The sequence below is a fragment of the Hydra vulgaris genome, chromosome 01 (genome assembly GCF_038396675.1).
Source record: "Hydra vulgaris chromosome 01, alternate assembly HydraT2T_AEP".
In the NCBI taxonomy this organism is placed as follows: domain Eukaryota; kingdom Metazoa; phylum Cnidaria; class Hydrozoa; order Anthoathecata; family Hydridae; genus Hydra; species Hydra vulgaris.
This window is the reverse complement of record NC_088920.1, coordinates 42,580,326-42,602,500: the sequence shown is the minus strand read 5'-3', so window position 1 is coordinate 42,602,500 and position 22,175 is coordinate 42,580,326. Positions and strand designations below refer to the sequence as shown.

At 26.7% G+C, this 22,175-nt stretch overlaps 1 protein-coding gene across 1 annotated transcript in view; it reads right to left on the bottom strand.

The window, feature by feature from the left end:
- Positions 1–21,545, bottom strand: part of LOC100211564 (serine/threonine-protein phosphatase 2A regulatory subunit B'' subunit beta) — a 25,088-nt gene extending 3,543 nt beyond the window's left edge. The window contains exons 1-10 of the mRNA XM_065788225.1: positions 21,057–21,545; positions 18,483–18,586; positions 11,652–11,754; positions 10,783–10,857; positions 10,613–10,699; positions 10,476–10,514; positions 10,238–10,355; positions 9,614–9,662; positions 9,330–9,413; positions 376–520 (exon numbers count right to left, since the gene is read on the bottom strand). Of these exons, the coding sequence (XP_065644297.1) occupies positions 376–520; positions 9,330–9,413; positions 9,614–9,662; positions 10,238–10,355; positions 10,476–10,514; positions 10,613–10,699; positions 10,783–10,857; positions 11,652–11,754; positions 18,483–18,586; positions 21,057–21,533 (1,281 nt within the window). The 5' untranslated portion in view covers positions 21,534–21,545. The remainder of the gene's footprint in view (positions 1–375; positions 521–9,329; positions 9,414–9,613; positions 9,663–10,237; positions 10,356–10,475; positions 10,515–10,612; positions 10,700–10,782; positions 10,858–11,651; positions 11,755–18,482; positions 18,587–21,056) is intronic.
- Between the last annotated feature and the right edge of the window lie 630 nt (positions 21,546–22,175).

The following is a 22,175-nucleotide window of genomic DNA, read 5'->3' as shown; positions in this document are numbered from 1 at the left end:
GAAAACAAAACAATTACTCATGTGCCATCAGTTTGACAAGTTTCTTTTAAAAACAATAAATCACTTTTAGTTTTAATATCACAAACTTTTAAAACTTTTTTGAATCACTATAAACAAAATTTCTGACTTCTTTATTGTCAAAAAAAAAAATGTTTTTAATATGTTTGTTTTTAACAATTTTGATATTTTTCATAATATTCGGTAATGCTGTAAAACTCTCATAAATATTCGGTAATGCTGTAAAACTCTCTGTATAAGATTTAAATTCAAGAACTAACTTAAAAATAGATAAATAATTCTGAAAAAAAAATTAACAAATCTACATTGTTCAAAAAAATGTTTAAAAAAATATATATAAGTACCAAAACTTTCAACCTGACATAAGCAGTCATTAAAACTTAAAGCTTCTATTCCCATATCTGACATTTTGATAAGTTGGTCCTGATAAAAATGCTCCATTTCATAAATGGAAATAACACCATCTCCATCCAAATCCATACATCTGAACCAATATTCTATTCTGTCAGTAAAAAATAAATTTAAAAGGTGATTGTCATTTAAGAGTAAAAAATTTTGTGTTTAAAAATTAAATAATGATAATAGACAAATTAAGTTATCACAACCATCTTATATTTATGATTATATTTATTTAGCTTTTATTTAATTCAAGTTATGGTTGACCTTTTAAAATACTTTATGCAGTTTTAGGTGTAGATCTTGAATTTATGCAAGCAATATATAAACAAAGCCTGTCATTTTAGGAGAGCTTTTCTTTTCTCCGCTATCGCACTCATTTATTCCCGCGAAGCCTGTATACATTTATTCCCGCGAAGCCTGTATACATTTATTCCCGCGAAGCCTGTATGCATTTATTCCCGCGAAGCCTGTATACATTTATTCCCGCAATACCTGTATACATTTATTCCCGCGAAGCCTGTATACATTTAAAACTATTTTGTTTATATTTTTATTTCAGTGTTTTATTTCCACTGTGCTTTCCAATCAAATTTAAACATTTTTTCCCTGGATCCCAATAAATTTATTAGAAATTTATAATGCTTTTCATAGCTATATCTAATTTCTGTTGTCTTTGTGATTATTCCAACAATTCCTTCTATTTTTTGACTATGACAAGGATATTTTGGAACACTCAGTGGACTGCCATTGGGTTTCAAAATATTTTCATTTGAAATCACATTCAGTAAAGGTGGTGAATTAACCTCAATGTCCCGATTTACCAATTGACTGTAATCTTTGGCTTCAAAATTTAGTTTTGCAGGAAGTTTAAAATGTCTATTTTGTTAGTATTACTGGAATTGAGTATCCTTTGTATGAGTACAGTTTTAACTTCTTTTCTTTTGCCATTTACCATTGCCAATAATATATTCTCAGTGTTCTGGAAACTATAAGTTTTGCTTTGAACTTGCTCCATTACATCCATCCTGTATTTTACATCAATAACTGCATTTGTTATTAACTGAGCTAGATATCATAAATTTTCAGTGCCATTTGTTGCCAAACAATGTAATTTTATATGGAACCTGGTGCATAGGATTGCATAACAATTGTAACTAAGTCAACAAGTTCTTTTGTTGGCCTTACTTTAGAAATATATAAAGGTAGAACACGGTTTGCTTCTGCGAGTCACCAAACATAGTAAATGTTTTCAGGAGAACTTTTAGATATTTTATTTAAAACCTTTTTTGATTTAATAGATAAACAATTACTGTAAAGATATTTTTGATCTGAGCTTAATGTACTGATTATGTTATCAGTAAGTAAATGAAACACTAAATAAGTTAAGTTTTCTGTTATTTTTTACTAATATCTCATTTAAATAATGCTTGGCCAATTTTTCCATCAACCAACTCAAACACATGTTTAAAAGATGTTAATTCAAATAGAGTTGACAAATGAGCCACTGGATTTGTCTATCAAGTACTGTTTATAGTTTTGTCACTCCTCTAAACTTATCAGTGTTTACTACAGTTGCATCGCATAAAATAGTATTTAAAGAACCACTATTGCCAGTTTCAAATATTAAATGGAGAATTTCATCAGCAATTCAGCAAGAAGTTCCATTATCAGGTGTTAGATGATCTGTATAGCTGGTGCTTGGTTCTCCAACTATTGTAATATGTTCTTTTTTAACTGTGTCTGTAGTTTTTCTTTTCTTTTCTTTTCTTACATCAAAACCAATACATTGCAATTTTAAATTTCACATTTTCTCTTTTTTCTATCAAACATATTTTATTCAATTAGTATTCCCATGTCTTTCAGAGCAGTATTAACAAAAGCAGCAGTTGCTCTGCAATTGACATGATAACGATCTGCCACGATTGCTAGTTCATTGTAAAAAATCTTATTTTGATTACATTTGTTTAATTCTCCATCAGATTCATAAAGTTTGTCATTTACATTATTAGATTTATCTGACTTGATACTTTCCTTTCATACAAATAATCATTAGCAATACAATCCATCTCATTCTCAACATTTTTATCTGTATTTAACTGCTATAAATTTTTTTTTTCATGTTTTAGTTTTTTTCAAGTATGATCAAGTGATCGAAGTTGAGTTTTGCATTGCTTTTGTCCAACAAACGTCTAAGGCATCTTTCATTGGCACTTTAAAAGTACATCTGCATTTCTCTCTTTCTACTCCTGTACTATAACAATTGCACAAACATATATCAAACATGTTGTTAAAAGCTTTTAATTTAGCATAAAAATAATTTCCTCTTAAAACTTTATTTAAATTGGATGCTTCTTCCATTAAGCTACATACTTTTGAGAAAACTCCTTCAGTTTCGATTGTTGCAAAACAAAACTTATATCATATATTTTCAATTTCTGTAGTGCCTAATTGGTAACATTCATGAGCGGAACTTAACCTTTGCCTTTAGCATCTTCATTTCTGCGTAAATAAAATATTTTATGTACTATATGTAAGCAATATTTTACAACATCTCTTTTTGTAGAAGTCATTGTGTTGGAAATAAAGAATCTTGCCCAAATGTTAAGTTATCAGTATTACTGCATATATGAAATAAGACATGTACCAGAAAAAATCTGCGCGTGTTCTTATGTGGTGTTTACGGAAACCATGCATCATTTTAAATAGCTAATTGTTTTAAAATATCATTGTATTAGTGTTATTCAAAATTTAAACAACTCATTGTTATCAAAACAATTAGTTTTAATTGAAATGTCATCAAATCAAGATAAGAAGCGAGAAAAGATTTTGCATTTTCACGTTGAAAATCCTGGTGTATCAAACAAAGCAATTTCAAAAGAGACGCAGATTGCTTTAAGAACAGTGCAGAGCATTGTGAAACGATTTAAGGACACTGATACAATCAAAAGGAAATTAGGAAGTGGAAGAAAAAAATGTTTTGTTAGACAAGATCTTGATAAAAAAGTGAAAGATGCCTTAGACAGAAAACCGGAGATTTCTGTTTGAACTTTAGCCAATAAACTTAAGACAAGTACTTCCACTATACAAAGAGTAAAGAGAAATTGTGGCTATATATCTTATAAAAAGAAAAAAGTTCCTCGTCGTGAAGAAAAGCAAGAAAATGTTGCAATTTGTTGTTCAAAGTTGCTCTATAAAAAATTATGTGGCAAAAAATCTTGTTTAATGACAATGAAACTTATTGTGCTGCATATTTCTGATCTCTTCCAGAACACCAATATTATTCAGCAATTAATCGTAAGAAACTAAATTCCAATTATAAATGCATTGGAATGCAAAAATTCGCTAAAAATTTCTTAGCTTGGCAAGCAATTTGTGAATGTGGTGAAAGAAGCTCTTGTTTTGTGACTACAGGAACAATTGACACCAAAATATACACAAAAGAATGCCTCAAGAAACGTCTTTTGCCGTTTTTAAGAACACACATGGGTAAACCGTTATTTTGGCCTGATTTAGCATCATGTCACTATTCTGGAACTACTTTATACTGGCTTAGAGAACATAAAGTAGATTTCGTTGAAAAATACTCAATCCACCAAATTGTCCTGAACTACCTCCTAGCGAAAGATATTGGGCTCTTGTCAAAAGAAAACTAAGATTCAATGTAAAACAAGTCAAAAACATTAAAGACTTCAAAAATAAATCGATTAAAGCTACCAAGAAAGTCAAAGATTGTGCAAAAGCTGATGTCGAGTGTAAAACGCGAAGTGCGTGCGTTCTCACGTACAAAACTCTACAAACTTTCTTAAGTGAAATTTAAGAATATCAATATATGTACTTTCAAAATATATATAACATTCAATATCAAAATACAATAGTTATATAAATATCCTTTAAAATGTCCGCGCAGATTTTTTCTGGTACATGTCTTACTGCCTTAATGATATAATGAGTTGCTTTTTATTAATAATACTATTAAAATATACATTTATATTATAAAATATATAACAAATAAAGATGCTAAAAATTATATTAATATTTACTGCAAAATGTACTAATTGTTACAAATCAACATAAATTTTATTTAGCAAAGTAATATTGTTCAGATTAATATAATCGACTTAAAACCCTATATTAAAGATTTAAAAAAATATATATATAACTAAAAACTTAGAAATTAGTATTACATGAATTAAATAAAACTGTTAAGATATTTAAATTAAATTTCTTTTATTTTAACCCCATGTGATTGTGTCACACACACCAATGTGATTTGAACCATGTGATGTGAACCACGTGATTGTGTCACACACAAAAAATCACACACACCCCATGTGGTGTGTGTGTGATTTTTTTTAGATAATATAACTTATTATACCAATTCATAGCCATCACATAGTGCCACTTATGTATATATACAATGGGTAACCAAATTATAAGTGAGACTTTACTTTTTTTGTAACTTTAAAGTTTAAATGAATTTTGCAAGCAAATATATTATTTTTAAATAATATTTTTTTTTTTTCTTGTGTATTTCTCTTGTGTATTTTAGTTACTGATACCATTATTATTGTTTTTAAATAGTGGCAATACTTTCAGTCAACCATATCTGTCAAAAAGTTTGACCGCGTCAGCAGAAGTGGCAGAAAAAAGATCACTACTCCATGCTGTGATCATAAAATCAAGGACATCTGTCTTGAAAGCAAAAAAAAAGTGTGGCTCAACTGACTACAATGATAAACAATGAAGGAATCAACGTCTCCAAAAGAACGGTTGGGAGACGGTTGGCTGAAAAGAATTTAATGGATCGTCATCCCACCAAAAAACCATGTTTAACTAAAGCCATGAAAAAAAAGCATCTGGAAAGGGCTAGAAAACACCAGAAAATGACTATTGAAAACTGGAGTAGAGTAAATATGACTTATAATATTGTAAAAACTCTAAGAAATTATAGCTTCATAATTTAAAGTATTTTTGTAATGTTTTACAGGTCTGCTTCTTGGACAAGTCAATATTTCAAATCTTGGTGGACAAAAGCTCAGTTGTCTAAAATCCTGTGAGTGCAATGGTGTGTATTTGTTAAACATACTTTGAATGTAATGGTGTGGTCTGCAATCTAAGCCATGGGTATAGGTTCATAGTGGAAGGGACTATGAGGCAGGACCAGTACAAGCATGTACTGGAAAACAGGCTCCTGTCCCAGGCTCAAGAATGGTTCCCTAGTAATGAATATGTTCATGCATGACTCGGCACCATGTCATTAAGCTAAGAGCATTTCAGCATTCCTAGCTGAAAAAAATGCACGCGTTTTGCCTTGCCCGGGGAACTTACCTGACATAATCCCCATAGAAAATCTCTAAATGTTCGCAAAATTGGAAATTGCCAAAGAGATCATCACTAAAATAGAAACCCTTATTAGAGAGTGACATAACGACCCCAGTCTCCATTACAATGCAAAAGTCTGCATAGAAAGCATACCCTCAAAATTAGGGCTGACCTTAAAGCGTTGCAGGTTGGTAAAAAATTGCTGACCTCGATTCTATGTTTTATGGTAAGACTTTTTTCAAATCAAATTTTTTTTGGCTGACCTCTAAAAGATTGAGGTTGGCAAATGATTGCCGACCTCATTTTTCCTAATTCCGAGGGTTGATATATATATAAATATATATATATATATATATATATATATATAAATATATATATATATATATAAACATATATATATATATATATATATATAAATATATAAAAATATATATATAAATATATATATATAAATATATATATATATATATATATAAATATATATATATATATATAAACATATATATATAAATATATATATATATATATATAAATATATATATATATATATATATAAATATATTCATATATAAATATATATATATAAATATATATATATATAAATAAATATATATATATATAAATATATATATATATATATATAAATAAATAGATATATATATATATATATATAAATATATATATATAAACATATATATATATATATATATATATATATATATATATATATATATATATGGCCAATTCCATAGTTCGGTGACGCATCATGCGGAGAGATTTTTTTTAATAAAAATTTTTCTATAAATCAAAAATAATTTTTTATTACTCTAAATCCATCTTGAAATAAAATTTTATAATATAAATAAAAGACAATTGTATTAACATAACACTGACACAGGAAAATAATTTTTTTTTATCAGCATACTTTTAAATGGCATTTTCACTGAAATTTTAATTCTTGCTAGACTAATTTGATTTTTTGTTGTAATTTATTTGTTTGGCAATAAGGCAGTCATAAAAAAAGCCACAAACAACAAAGTTTTCATATCGTTTTATTTTACAGAAAAAAACTATCAGTTCAGTGACACAACATTCAGTGACGAAACAAAAAGATGGAATTAAAATCATTTTAAAAAGTTTTGTTATTTTGTAATAAATTTTAATTATACTCAGGTGAAAATAGCATCAGAACAACATCATTCTGAACATAAAAATAATGTGATTTTGATATATCTTTGATTTTTTTAGAATAACTTAAAATTGAACTAAATCCAAGTTCAATTTATGCGTGATAAGTTTGTGTTTAACGAACTTATCACGCATCGCTGATATGTGTTGGATGAGCTCTGTTACAGTAGAGTATTTTGAAATTTTTTGCATGTGTTTTTTTGAAATGTTTGCATATGTTTTAGCTTCAGGCTTTCTCCACTCGTCCCAGGATACTTTGAAACCAAATGTATTAACAGTTTGCAAGTGTTTATTGAACTATTACATACCTTTGCATGCAACGCATTTGTCATAGGTGCAATTGTATGAGTAGAGCTCACAAACAAAGTTATTTATCATTTCAGATCCAACTTAGATTGAAGACACTTGAATTGATTTTGTTAATGCATCTAAGGAAAATCGCATATTTTCATGCAAACTACAAATACAAACATTATGCTGAAATTTTGTAACTCATATCACATTGATTGGACGAAGGTCACAAAATTTGCTGAGTCCAATTTTTATGTGCTGATGCCTTTCCTTGAATAACTTTAAAGCTTCTTTTAGCATATAATATAAATGATGTATCTGAATATTGTTTGCTTTTCCGTCAGATAATTGAATTCAAGTGACATCTTTTTTGTTTGGTGATATTTGAGAAACCTCATCTTCATCATAAAAGTTTACAACTGCTAAAACATCGCTTTCAGAAAGACCATACAGCTTTCAACATGCTGGAGGTAGACCCGAAGAGCATTTGAAAGAATATAAAGAATTTCAGATTGTTTCTTCTTTGTAGTTTTTCAATGCTTTCCCTCTTTGTTGAACATTTATAAAAGATGAGCTTAGTCTCTGAGATTGATTTAAAAGTTTTCATTTTAGAGCGCGACTTTTTATAATTCTTAATTTTGCTTTAGCAGTATAAGCTGCTTTTTTATTAGGATCGGCTTTCAATTTTTCTTGATATTTCTTAGATCTTACTCTGGACATTTCTTTCTTTTTATCAGCATTCTGAGAAACATAATTAGCTTGGTATTCTGCATAACGTTTTTTTTTACTTCTAATTTTGATTCCATTTTTTATAAAAAATTTTCAACTATATAAGAATATGCCAACATAAATCCAATAATTTACAAATATTTATTAATAGCCCTTCACAATAATAAAATGAAAAATTTATTCGACCAAAACCCACAACAAAATCTGAACATTTGGATGATATTTTGACTTCCTTACAACGCTATTTTATAAAACGCTCATCATCCTGTTTATGGGTTCAGTGACGCAACAACTTTTAAACTATAACTATAAGTTAATATAATACTTTTTAACTAATTTTATTTTGAATAGTGATGAAAAGTTTACATTAAAATATATAATTTCTAAAAAAACCTCGCCTTAAAGCCTAATTTCATTAATTAAACTTTTTTAGCTTTTAGTTCAGTGACGCAACCGAATTTTTGCAGATGCGTATGTGACAAAAAAACACTTGAATTGTTTTTAAAGAGTAAAAGTTTTTTCACTCAAGATATATATATATATAATCTCAAAGATTTTTTCTAAACAAAAATATGGATATATTTCGTTTAAAATATTGCAATAACTTACCCTCAAATTTTTCTCACTATTTCGAATAAAAAAAAGAAAAAAAAGCTGCTAACATTCATCAAATTTATCTACTGTTCAAATATTTTTTACCCAAAATTTATTTTAACAATAATTTTATGGTGTTTAAACTACAATTGAAGAAAATTTTTTTTAAAAAAAGAAGTTTTTAAACACAAAATTTATCTCTTACATCGTGGACATAGACATATATATATATATATATATATATATATATATATATATATATATATATATATATATATATATATATATATATGTATATAATATTGCACCCATTTTTAGCAACCTTCTACACTTGTTAATGATATTTATTTTGAGAAGTGAAGTGAAGACAGTGAAGGCAAATAAATTTTATATATATTATGCATACCTAATGAGTCAAAAATAGTTAAAATTAAAAATTAAATGGCTGAAAACAAAGTTGAAAAAATTCATTAAAGAAATTTTTTTCTAAACTATATTAAGAGCATAATGCCTTTTTTTATAAGCAAGACATGTTATGCGCATTCAAGTTATTTATAAACTGAATTACTTAACTATTTATTAACCGCCGTGTCTTTTTATAATTTTATAAAAGTTAATAATAGTATTAATATAAAGTATTATATTAATACTATTATTAACATATTAGCAGCAATTAGTTAATTAATGAAAAATATAAAATAAAAATATAAATTTAAGTAATTCAATAATTATTAAAAACTTTCATTACATTTTCAAATGAAGTAAATATGAAAATAAAGAAGACTAACCCACTTTGTGTATTCTTATCTACCTCCGAAAGAATGAACCAAACAAAACCTTCATAAGTCATTTTCCCATCTTTTATGCAATTCCTTAACATTTAAAATAAGATAAAAAAAAAATGAAAAAAGAAAAATGAAAAAAAAAAAAAAAATTTTAGCAAAAATTTTAACAAAAAATTTAACATGTAAATCTAAAACATGTTGCAATAGTAAAAAATCAAAAAGAAAAAATTAAGTTAAAAAGAAAACAAATAAACAATCCAAAAATGAAACAGAAAAACTGAAATAACCTTGTAACGCCACCATCAAATAAACGATTAATCATCTTGCTTGAAATTACTAAATAAATAAATATAAATATTGTGACTATATTTAACAATTATAAATAAATAAGTATAAATATTGTGACTATATTTAACAATTATAAATAAATAAGTATAAATATTGTGACTATTTTTAACAATATTATTATTTTATAATAATTCATAACAATTATAACAATATTATAAACAATTTTGAACAAATTAAATAAACTAAAACAAATTATTCAATTAAATAACTAAATAAATTTTTTATTTGCTTAACTTTTATTAAGTAACTCGCTTAGTAAGAGCAAAATATTTGTAAGAGAAAAAAGTACAAGTTTAAACCTTGTACCATTCGCTCTCAACTTGTTGTTTTTTAAGTTTTCCAAAGTTTCGGAGGTTGAGAGTTAAGAGAGATAAAAAAAATAATTAAAAAAAAAGAAAAAGATATTGTTTCCTTAACATTAGATATTGTTTCCTTAACATTAGATATTGTTTCCTTAACATTTCCATAACAAAGATATTGTTTTCCTTAACGCAACTTTTAGACATTATAAACCAAACCTTTAACAAAAATATTCCCGCAAATATAGTAATGCCAGATATTACCTCCATTTGAGTACTTAGAAAGATCTTGTTTATTGATTAACATATCATGATCAGTGTCAAGCTCCCAAAATTTACAATATATGACATAGAAATGCTCATAAGAAAAATAATCAATCACCTATTAAAAAAAAAGGATAGCCTAACAGTCAGGTTGCTAAGCAACAATGGAGATTCAAAATTTGTCATTTAAAAAGTTTAATTAAAAAATAAATTAAATTAAGAAAAAAATAAAACTAACCAGATTTATATCTTCTTCTTCTTCAATACGTTTTAATGCCTAAAAAACAAAAAAACAAAATACAAAGAAATGTTACAAAAGTAAAATTATATAAATAAAAAGCTATTTTGTGCGCAATAAATGCAAAAGAAAATCACTAATAAAAAATTGCTTCTCCGCAGTTCAACTAGTGTAATACTTCCACTATATGATCGATTTAATATATAAAAGATTCTTGCAATAACCTAAAATAATTAAACAAAATAATAAAAAAAATAATAAAAATTTTGCAGTGTAAAAAAAAAATTCAAATTTAAAAAAAATTTACAGTTGTAATATATCTAGAATGAAATTCTGGTGCTTCTTGTAGAAATTGAAGACCGGGATGAGTGTTAATTATATCCTAGAATAAAACAAAGAAAAATTATCAAATTCAACAAGAATTAAAGAAACAAACTTTATCTTTCTCATTTTTATTGTAAAACATTTAAATTATTCAGTCCTGTCATTTTGTTAATTATAAAATCTTTTCTTGTTGCTCCAATGTTAACTATAAACAAAAAACCATAATTTGTGAACAGGTTACCCCCTCCCACTCTTGAAAAAGTTACCATACAACTTTCATACATCATTCACTGAATGTAACTTAGTCACTTAGTAACTTAGTCAGTGATATTCACACTAAATAAATGAAAGTTTGGCAAAATAAATAAAATTGTGTGAAACAATAAAAACCAGTTTATTAGTTAAAGTCTAGCAATTTAGCAGAGCAGTTGGTTAGAAAGTTTCTTATTAGAACTCCAGGATTGAGAGCTCTGTGAACTCAGAACCCCTGAACTCAATCAGGAACTTACCATCCTTGACAGTTATACTAAATTTTGATATCAAAAGCTTCTAAGATATTCTAATAATTAATGATGGTACCTTTTTTTCTTTCTTTTTTTTTTACATTTTACATTATTTTTTCATATATTTGCAGAAAATATAATAAAATTGAAAAAATACATATTTTTTAAAATTTGTTCTTGTATAAAAGATTTTATTTTGGACAAGAATAAATTTGGGCATCAAATAAATTTTACCATAAACAAAAAAAAACCTGAAAAAACTTTCTCTGATAGAAAACTGATCAACATTTCTTGTTGTGATATAAGCTAAACTGCTGCAGACATTTAATATGAAAAGAGATATTTGAACCTGTAAAAGACCTTCAAAATCTGTTTTCTGAAGCCCAAGCTCACTATTTTTTGCTAGCATATGATAAAATCTTGAAGCATCATCATGATAAGAGTACTGGATTCTAAACGATCATAAAAAAAAATTGAAAAAATGGTATCCTTTATAATTCTAACAATTATTTTTTTCTCTGATACTTTTTAAATGCAGATGAGAAAACAAATGTAAACATGGCATGTAAAAATGTAAACATCAATTTTATAACTATATTTATTTTTGCTTTTGTATTTATTTAATAAACATGAATAATTTATTAACTAATTATTTAATAAACTACATTTAATTTTACCAAGTCATTTTTAGTGATCTGATATGATCTGAAATGATTGGTTATAATCTGATATGATCTGAAATGATTGGATATAATCTGATATGATCTGAAATGATTGGTTATTATTCATGCATTACTTTACTTGCTGTTTGAATCATGTCCCAAAATCCCTCGTTAAAGTATGTTCCACCTGTTGCTTTGTCAGCTGTTGTATCTATTCTTTATAAATAAATAATAAAAATAAAAATTTTTAAAAATAATTAAAAGGTTTAATACCTAAACATTAAATACAAGTCAATATATTTCAAGTTTATAAATCTGAATTGGTTAATGCTAGATTCATTGTTTATTCATCTTTTTGTCTTCAATGGGGAAACATTTTCAATTTAAGGTTGTTTTTTTTAAATAACACGGACTTTAAAATAACTTTTTAAATTATATTTTGGGCTTTAAGTTCAACAGCAGTACTAATGTCAAAGCAATGATTCAAATAGTTGTCAAAGTTCAAAGCTGGTTTCTTAGTAAGGTACAACAAAGCAAAAGTTTAAAGCTGGTTATATAGTAAGGTACAATAAAGTGAAAGTTCGAAGCTGGTCTCATAGTAAGGTACAACAAAGTTAAAGTTCAAAGCTGGTTACATAGTAAGGTACAACAAATTTTAGATAAACTATATGAATACTAAAAAACTAAAACTTTATTATTTTTTTTTTTTTGCATTTTCTAGTTCTTGTAAATATATTTTGTAAACTTCATAAACTATTTGAGAAAAATTTTATTATTAAAAGACATATTATTTCATTTAGTCTGAATACTTGTAAGCATGCATTACATAATAATACATGTAAGTATTCTTTAATACTTCACTGTAAGCGTGCATTACATAATACATGCAAGTATTCTTGAATACTTCACTGTAAGATATCAATTAACTTTTTAAATAATTTTCCATGCTTTGAAATTTTTGTTTAACCAATAGCAATGTTACATAAATTAAACATTAAAATAAATAAGATGCGTAATGTGTATATAAATACACATTAATATAATAAAATTGCTACTTTGTCAGTTAAAGTTAAAAACAATAACATGTAAATAATAATAATTATTTAATACTAGTTCTAATTGAAAAAACAAAAATTTAAAGATAGACACTTTTTAATTAAAAAGAAAATTTTGTAATTTTTATAAATCTCTTTTTTAACCATCAACATTTGCTTCTTTATATTTTAGAGATAAGGTAGAAGTTGGTTGATGATGAGTTAGAATAGATAAGGTAGAAGTTCGTTGATGATGAGTTAGAATAGATAAGGTAGAAGTTCGTTGATGATGAGTTAGAATAGATAAGGTAGAAGTTCGTTGATGATGAGTTAGAATAGATAAGGTAGAAGTTCGTTGATGATGAGTTAGAATAGATAAGGTAGAAGTTCGTTGATGATGAGGTAGAAGAAAAGATTAAAACTTATTCTTCATATGATGATCTGGTAAAAAACAATAAGTATAAAACCAGTAGAATATTGTGATTTTAAAAACTATTTAACCCAAAGAACTTTTGAAAAACTTTTCTTCATTTAAGAACAATAAAAAACATAATACGACGGCGTATTTGAAGTACTTTTCTCAGTTAAACTTTCACTTATATAGTAGAATACTTTTATGGTCCGAAGCAGTCCAGTAATTTAAGACTTGAAATACATTGCCTAATATGTATATTATCAATATAAAATTGGTTTATAATACACGGCTATCTGCCTGGTCTCTAATAATGATTTTTACAAGTTATATGGTGTATCCAATTTCATGTGGTGAAAACATTAAATGTATTTTATTCTAAATGGTTATGCAATAATAGGGTCTCAGCAAGACTAGATTAGTGTGACAAGCTTGTTTTATTATTAATACATCTTAAAATACCTATAATATAAGATTTTGTAAATGAAATTCATATTTTTATATATTTAAAACATGAAAAATATTTATTCTTATATAATAAAAGAAAACTTGAACTTAGCTAATCCTAATATTTTGGATACAGTTGTAAATGGCATAAACTGCAAATAATAACCTGTCTAATTTCATAAAGCATCTTTGACGAAGGTATATATGCAGAAACACTAAAATTCGCTTTTAAGAGAATAACAATGGCTACAAAATGAACCAATATCAGTTCAATTTGTAATTGATAATAAGAAAATTCCAACTGCTTCCATTGATAAAGAAAACTCTGGTTTTATCCAACTGTAGAATCTGGCCAAATGTGAATTTTGCTATTTTAAGTAATAAACAAAGAAAAGAAGATTGACGCCATTAGTTGCATCATATTCATTTTAAGAACTATTGTTTGCATCAGGTTGTAGTTAGCGCCAAGATGGTCAAGAAAAAGAAGGTAAAGCTGTTTTAAAATTATCAGAATATATGAGTTTTGGTTCGAAAAATAATTTTGAACCAAAATTTTTATATTATTATATACACAAAAAGGTTTAAGCTTTAGGTACCTTTTATATGGATTATGTAATAGTTTCATGAAATATAAAAAAGAGCCCTGGTACTGCATAATAGGGCAATTCCACCTAGCAAAATTTTTTGAAAAAAAAATTGGTACGGTGTGGAAGATTTTATGTGCAATCAAACACATTTTTATAAAAAATAATTTAAAAAAATGTAAAACTGATTCGGGCTTCAACATTTAAAAACTGATAAAATTGGGAATAATTGTGCAAACATATATACTTCCCACTTGAATATGGCATGTTGCAAAAATTGGAAAAAATGTAAAGAATTGATATAAATATAAAAGCTTAAATGTTTTTGGATGTCACCTATAAAATTTGGGTCTGATAAGCGCTAAAAAAGACTAACTCTCAGATCATGCATGGTAAAAAAGTGTAAACTTTACAAAGTTCATGGCATTGATCGTATAAAAACAAAACATTAGTTTAAGAGTTTTTCAATCAATTTATCATTTGCTTGGGATAAAATAATTTGTTTTGTTAAGATTTCTGTGATTTTCTTTTTTTACTCTAATTTTGACGACAAACTAGCTTAGATCCATTGGTTACAGACTTCACAACATGTTCAATTAATTGAGAGTTTGGAAGATATGTAAGTGGTAAAACCTTTCCAGATTCTTTTGTGCTCATCAGATCAATAGATGAAAAACTAATTTCTGTCAAAGGTTCCACCTCAATTTGACATACTTGTACTAGGTCATTCCAAAATTTACAATATTCATACTTGATTTGGGTTTAATCTTAGAGTCAAATATTTTATTTTCTTTATCTTTTTGTTTATTTATCTATTGAACACAGTTTATTACTCAACCTCATGTTTTTGTACGCTATGCAAATAAAAATTGAATTTTTTTTTTTCTTAAAAAAAAAGTTGCTACCATAATGATGGTTTGTTTATGATGTTCTAGATACAGTCATTCCAGGTAACTTTGTATGCTTTGCGCTAGTTTTAAAAGTTACCCTAAATTGCATTTAGTGTAACTTTGAATACTATTAAACTGAATGATAATTTTAATTTTATAAAAATTGTTTAGATTTCTTTGCACTGTTCTAAAACAATTTTTAAATACATCTAATAAGCATACTTTGACAATTAACATACAAGAAGTTCAATAGAACAATGCAAATCACTAAATAAACCTGTTGATCAAATTTTAGGGTTATGAAAGAAAAAGTTTTAAAAACAATTCTATACTCATAAGTATCATTTACTATAGAAAAATTACAGTGTTTAAGGTTTACAAAAAATCAAAGTTATAATGTTTGAATGTGAATAAAATTAATGCAACTCTGAAACCAACATGTCATCATTTATTGTATACACACTCTCATCAATTGAGAATTACTCATTTAGAATATTTCCAAACAATTTATCAGCAATTTCAATTCTTTTGACTAGACCATGGTATCCTTCATAACCGATGAGACAAAATGAATTTTCAACAAGCTGTTGGTTTTTTGGTGTTAGTAGGTAAGTACTCTGTTTTTGAGACAGCAACATATTTCTTAAAAAATTATCTGATATTGAGTTAAACATCAATATTTCACATTTTATCCACGTTATACATATTATTTGGAATTACTCCATTTATTTCGTTCTTAGTTTTTGAATAACTGAAAAATAATTTTATGACAACCCTACCGACATTTCCTTGAAATACTATAAGGCATTTTTTCTTTTAACAACAGATATCTGTCAAGATAAAACTAACACCATTTTTAACTTGGTTGGCAATCTTTAAACTATTGTTTTATTTTTTCTGCTATCATCCAGATTTTAACGAAAATTTTTAAGTCATTAACACCAAATGGTATTCGTTTTATACTTATATAAAGTAAATGATTTTTAAAACAATATTCCTAATCAATACTAAAGACAATATGCTAGAGTACTTTAACAATAGAATATTTTAACAATAGAATATTTTCAATAGTTATTTTTATTAAGCTATTACAGTAAAAGTTATTTATTATGTATTATTGCAATGTTACCCAGACAGCAAGAAAACATTTTTGGGTAAAATTAAATATTCAGAGTTACCCTGACTTTAATTATATTTTATTTGAGTGGAAATATACATTCCTTTTGCAGCAAAAAACATGTAAGTTCATATTATTTTGAGTTTATGTTATATTCACAGTATGTATTACATTCACAATATAATACATAATATTCACAATATAATACAAAAACTTATTTAATAATGGTAAAATTTCTGTAAAAAAAAGTAATTTATTATATTCTCATTGGTTGAAGAACAGGCAAAGAAATTACCAAAGAAAAAAAATTAAAAACATTTACAGGTTTAATTCAATGTTATGGGCAAGGTCTATGTTACCCAGAATGACTGTATGAAAAAGTGTATTATTTTACCGTTTTGCACAGCGTGCCAAAAACATAATTTGTTCAGCTTTTTTTGTTCAACTTCTTTTTTGATAGAAAATAACACCTAAAATACTTTTCCCTAATAAGTTTACATTTTTAATTAAAAAATAATTTACATCATTGTTTAAAGTTTTATTCACAGAATTTTCCTCATCATACCAATATTTGATGGAAAAACCTACTGCATAAAAATACTTAAAATTAGTAATTGGGAATGTGTTAAAAAATTTAAATACATAAAATAATTTTTAATCAGACTGCCACATTAATAATAGTCTAATTTATAAAATTGTTGCTTTTAGGAAAGTTACTTAAGCTAGTAACTATGCAAAATGAACCGTTGCCAGGCATTTCAAGTGTCACTATCAACCAAATAAAAAATCCATAGCAACACTACATTTGTAGTATAAAAATACTCAATGTGGTAATTATGAGAGTAATCCAATAAAGTTATTACTTTTTCCAGTTTTATTTTTTCTATTTACATTTGTTAAGGTTAATAAAATATATCGTTGCTAAGCAATTTAGGTATCCATAGCAACCTAAAAATTAAACTAATATTACCATTAAATTGCAATCCTAAAAATAGTAAACAGTACAAAAATAGTTCTTAAATCTTTTTTATATGAAGAGTTATTAGTTTTGTCCAGTAAAAGTGAATTGTTATTTTATTTTGCTTAAAATTTATAATAATATTTATGTAATATATTTACTATATGGTATGTATTATTGTTTGTTATTATTCCTTTTTTTTTTTTTTTTGTAATTATCAGAGACTTTGTCAAGTTGAAAAATACAGATAAAGATTACAAAAAAATTTATAATTATGCTAAAATATTTGAATAATTATGTTATTATAAAATATTTGAATAATTATGTTAAAATATTATAAATAATTATGTTATTATAAAATATTTGATTAAGATTTAAGCCTGATATAACAATTTCATAAAGAAATAGAAATGCTGCAGAGCAAACTCAAAAAAGGAGAAAGAGCAACTGAAAGGAAATATTTGACAGTAGTAATCCTCTTTCAATAATGTGTCCACAATTACTAATGATGCACAATAATGCACCATTAGTAATTGTGGAAGTAAATCTAGACTAAGAGTTAAGTTTATTTTTGAAGTTTTCTCCCAGAAGAATGTGGTAATCTTGAAATTTCAACTTGTAAAAAGAACAGTAACCTTTATCTTGATATCTTTTCTCATAATAATAATTATTATAGTCATTATCTTGATATTTTGTCTCTTAATAATGTGAATTTTGATATTTCTCACGTGGATGATATTTAACATTGTGAACATTGTTATTTTGCATCGTGGATAGTTTTAAATTGATTTTATGAAAGATTAAATACATAAACTGATTAAATAGGAAGGACATTCAGAAAGTGTATGTAGGGTAGGGTATCAAGATAAAATTAAAAGATGAGAAAGCAGATGAACAGAGAGTAAGGAAATAGTCAATATTATCAGAAATAACAACACTGATGCATAAATTAATCATCATTGCAAGTTTTTATTTTAATGTTGGATAAGAATTACATTACATTAATTACATTTATTATAAAAAATGAAATGTAATTAATGTAAACAACTAAATATAAAAAAGTTAAACATTTTTACTTTTTCCATGTTGCAATAAACTTGTTTCGAGTGATAGGCAAATCTTTCTTTCCTCCACAAGCAGAAAAAAGTCCATACTTCCAGTAAAGTGGATAACCACACAACTAAATAAAAAAATTCATAAATCCAGTGCAGAAGATAACAACACAACTAATATAAAAAAGTGCACAAACCTAATATAACTGTTAACACAAAAAAGTGGATACATCTAGTACAGCGGAAAACATTTCCAGTAATGAGTATATACGTTATTCAATTTAAAATATTTTTATTAAAAATGAAAGTAAAACTTAAAATAATAATTGTTTTAAAATAAAAGTGACTTAAAAAACAAACAATTCTCAATTATTTAAAAGTAGCAATAACAATAAAAACCAGTATAAATGATTAAATATTAACAGCAAAATTTTTATTATTTGCAAACGGGGCGACTGAATAAGTGCGAATTTCATAACTGCCAATCTGCATAAGTGCGAACTGGCATAAGTGCGAACTGGCACAAGCGCGAACTGGCATAAGTGCAAATTACTTGCAAAAACTGACATAAGTGCGAACTGGCACAAGCCCGAACTGGCATAAGTGCGCCGAAAGAATTTGCAAACATTGGCATAAGTGCAAACTGGCATAAGTGCGAACCAATTGCAAAAACTGGCATAAGTGCGAACTGCCACAAGCGCGAATTAGCATAAGTGCGCCGAAAGAATTTGCAAACATTGGCATAAGTGCAAATTGGCATAAGTGGCGAATTTTTTTTTTTTTTTTTTTGTTATTCACCTCCTCAAGGCTGAGAAGGCCACTACAGATGAGGAGGCTACTTAATAGTGGTTATAACCCTCTCTCAACTCTATAACTCCGAAACACGAACCTTGAGGAACAAGGCCGCTGCGCGGAGAAACAAGTTGAGCGCGGTACTACCAGGGACGTGGTGGGGATCGAACTCGGAACCTCTTGCTTATGAAGCGAGCGCTTTACCACTACACCACTACCGCATTGATACCACATACCGAATTGGCAAGTTCACACTTATGCCAATTCGCACTTATGCCAGTTCGCACTTATGCCAATTCGCACTTATGCCAATGTTTGCTAATTCTTTCAGCGCACTTATGCCAGTTCGCGCTTGTGCCAGTTCGCACTTATGCCAGTTTTTGCAATTGATTCGCACATATGCCAGTTCGCACTTATGCCAGTTCGCACTTATGCCAATGTTTTCAAATTCTTTTGGCGCACTTATGCCAGTTCGCGCTTGTGCCAGTTCGCACTTATGCCAGTCTTTGCAACTGCTTCGCACTTTCGCAGTTATGAAATTCGCAGTTATGAAATTTGCACTTATTCAGCCTCCTCTTGCAAACATCTACAATTTCATGAAAATATTTTGCTGATCATCCAAATATTGGGTTGACATAGAAATAATGAAAAGTTTTTTCAAAAATTTATTTACTTTTAACTAATGACTAAATTTCATCAATATATGCATAACCACTATCTATGACCACTTGCCATACAAAGGCCTTTGACATACAACTCTTTAGGCTTTGAATCAGAAGTGATTAAGGTGCTGCTAGAGTGCCTTCTTGTCATCAAATCTTCTTTTCTGCAAGTTTTTGTGCAAACATAATTGATTTTCATGGTTAAACGTTTATTTTTCATGTTTTATATTTTTTTCTTTTTATCTTTTTGATTTTTGTTTCACATTATTAACAAGTCATATTTTTCTATAGGCAAAAAAACTTTTCATTCATTTTGATAGAATAATACAGTAATAATACAGTCAACTTCTGATAACTTGAACCCTTGATAACTCAAAGAGTAAACTCAGTAACTGGAAGTATTTTAAAAATTACTCAATAACTTGAACATTGGCTAACTATAACACTATAACTTTTCCTAACTATTTTGGCTAGCTGTCAGGTTACCAAGGTTACCATACTAGGTTTTTATTTGTCATGTACATCTGAAAACTCTTTTCGTATTACTTAATATAATACTAATTAGCCATATTTATAACTAAAGATTCAAAAATATGAAATGTCAAACTAGTTTAATTTAAAATAATTTTAAAACAATTTTGTTTACTTTAATTGATAGTTAAAATAATCAAAACTATGATAAAAATTCTGACAACATAACTAAACAAGACACCGACACACAAAATAAAGGCATAACAAAACAAGACTGTGACACATAAAATAAAGACATAACAAAACAAGACTGCAAAACACTTAAAATAAAGACAAAACAAGACTGTGACACATAAAATAAAGACATAGCATAACAAGACTGTGACACATAAGATAAAGACATAACAAAACAAGACAATAACACATAGAATAAATGTTACACATGGAAGTGAATATTAAATATCTTAAATTTATTGAAGTTTTAGAATCCTACAAAAATACAAGATACTGATCAAATGGACGTATCAGCAACCTATAACCTCAGCAACCTCTATTACCTCAGCAACCCTTTTTGTTTGCAATCTTTGCTACTAAGTGCTACTAACTAAATATGAAATAATACACAAAAATAGATTTAAGAAAAAAAAATCGAAAAAAAAGGTGATAGTCATACTTTAGTCAAAGTCGAAAAATCATGTAGATAGGCTTCATTGTTTGGAAATTTATCAAATGCAATATTTAATTTTTTTAAAGTCAAAGCATTACTTTCATTCAATTGTGGTTGACCAAATGGATAAAAAAACTGCTTTAAATTTTTGGCACAGCCAGGATAAAATCCAGTTTGATCATGAAAACTTTTTAGCAAACTCTTTCTAGGACATGCTGAAATATGAGAATTAAGCTTACTTCTTGATCTTCTTGGTGTTAAGGTAGGGCTGTTTGGAGGGATTGGTGGTGAACTAGGTCTATTATTTAAATTCAATCCAGTTATTGAATTATTTATTGGTGATGAAGCTTTTATAGTTGTAGAAAGTGAATTTAACTGTATAATTTGTAACTCTTTTCTAAGAAGATTTTGAGTCGAAACTTCAGAAAACCAGTGAAGAAACAGTTCATCCACTTTTTGTTTTAATAATGGTTTCATAGTCATCTCTACCTTTAAATAACAATATCAAAGATATATTAAATATATTTTACTTTATTTAAACACTTTCTCTGTAAAAATACTTATAACACTTTTTCCATGAAAATAAACAAATATTCATGATTGTTATTATTTTTTTAGAAATGTATGTATATATATGTATATATATATATATATATATATATATATATATATATATATATATATATATGTGTATATATATATATATATATATATATATATATATATATATATATATATATATATATATGTGTGTGTGTGTATATATATATATATATATATATATATATATATATATATATATATATATATATATATATATATATATATATATATGTATATATATATATATATTAGAGGTTTTCAAAAAAAAAAAAAATTGAGCACTATTATTTTTAATAAAAAAAAAGGGGGCCTCAAATTGATTAAAAACAGTTTATTTTAGGCATTTCGAGGGTAAGAATAACAAATATTTTTATCAATTTTGTTTTGTAGGCATAAATAAATCTTTGTTTTTTTTTTCTCCCCTAAAAATAGTATAATTTACATTTTACATTGACAGAAATTTGGTTATTATGCAGTGCAGCTTTTTTCTTTGGTTTCATAAAAAGGTTTACAAGTGTTTTT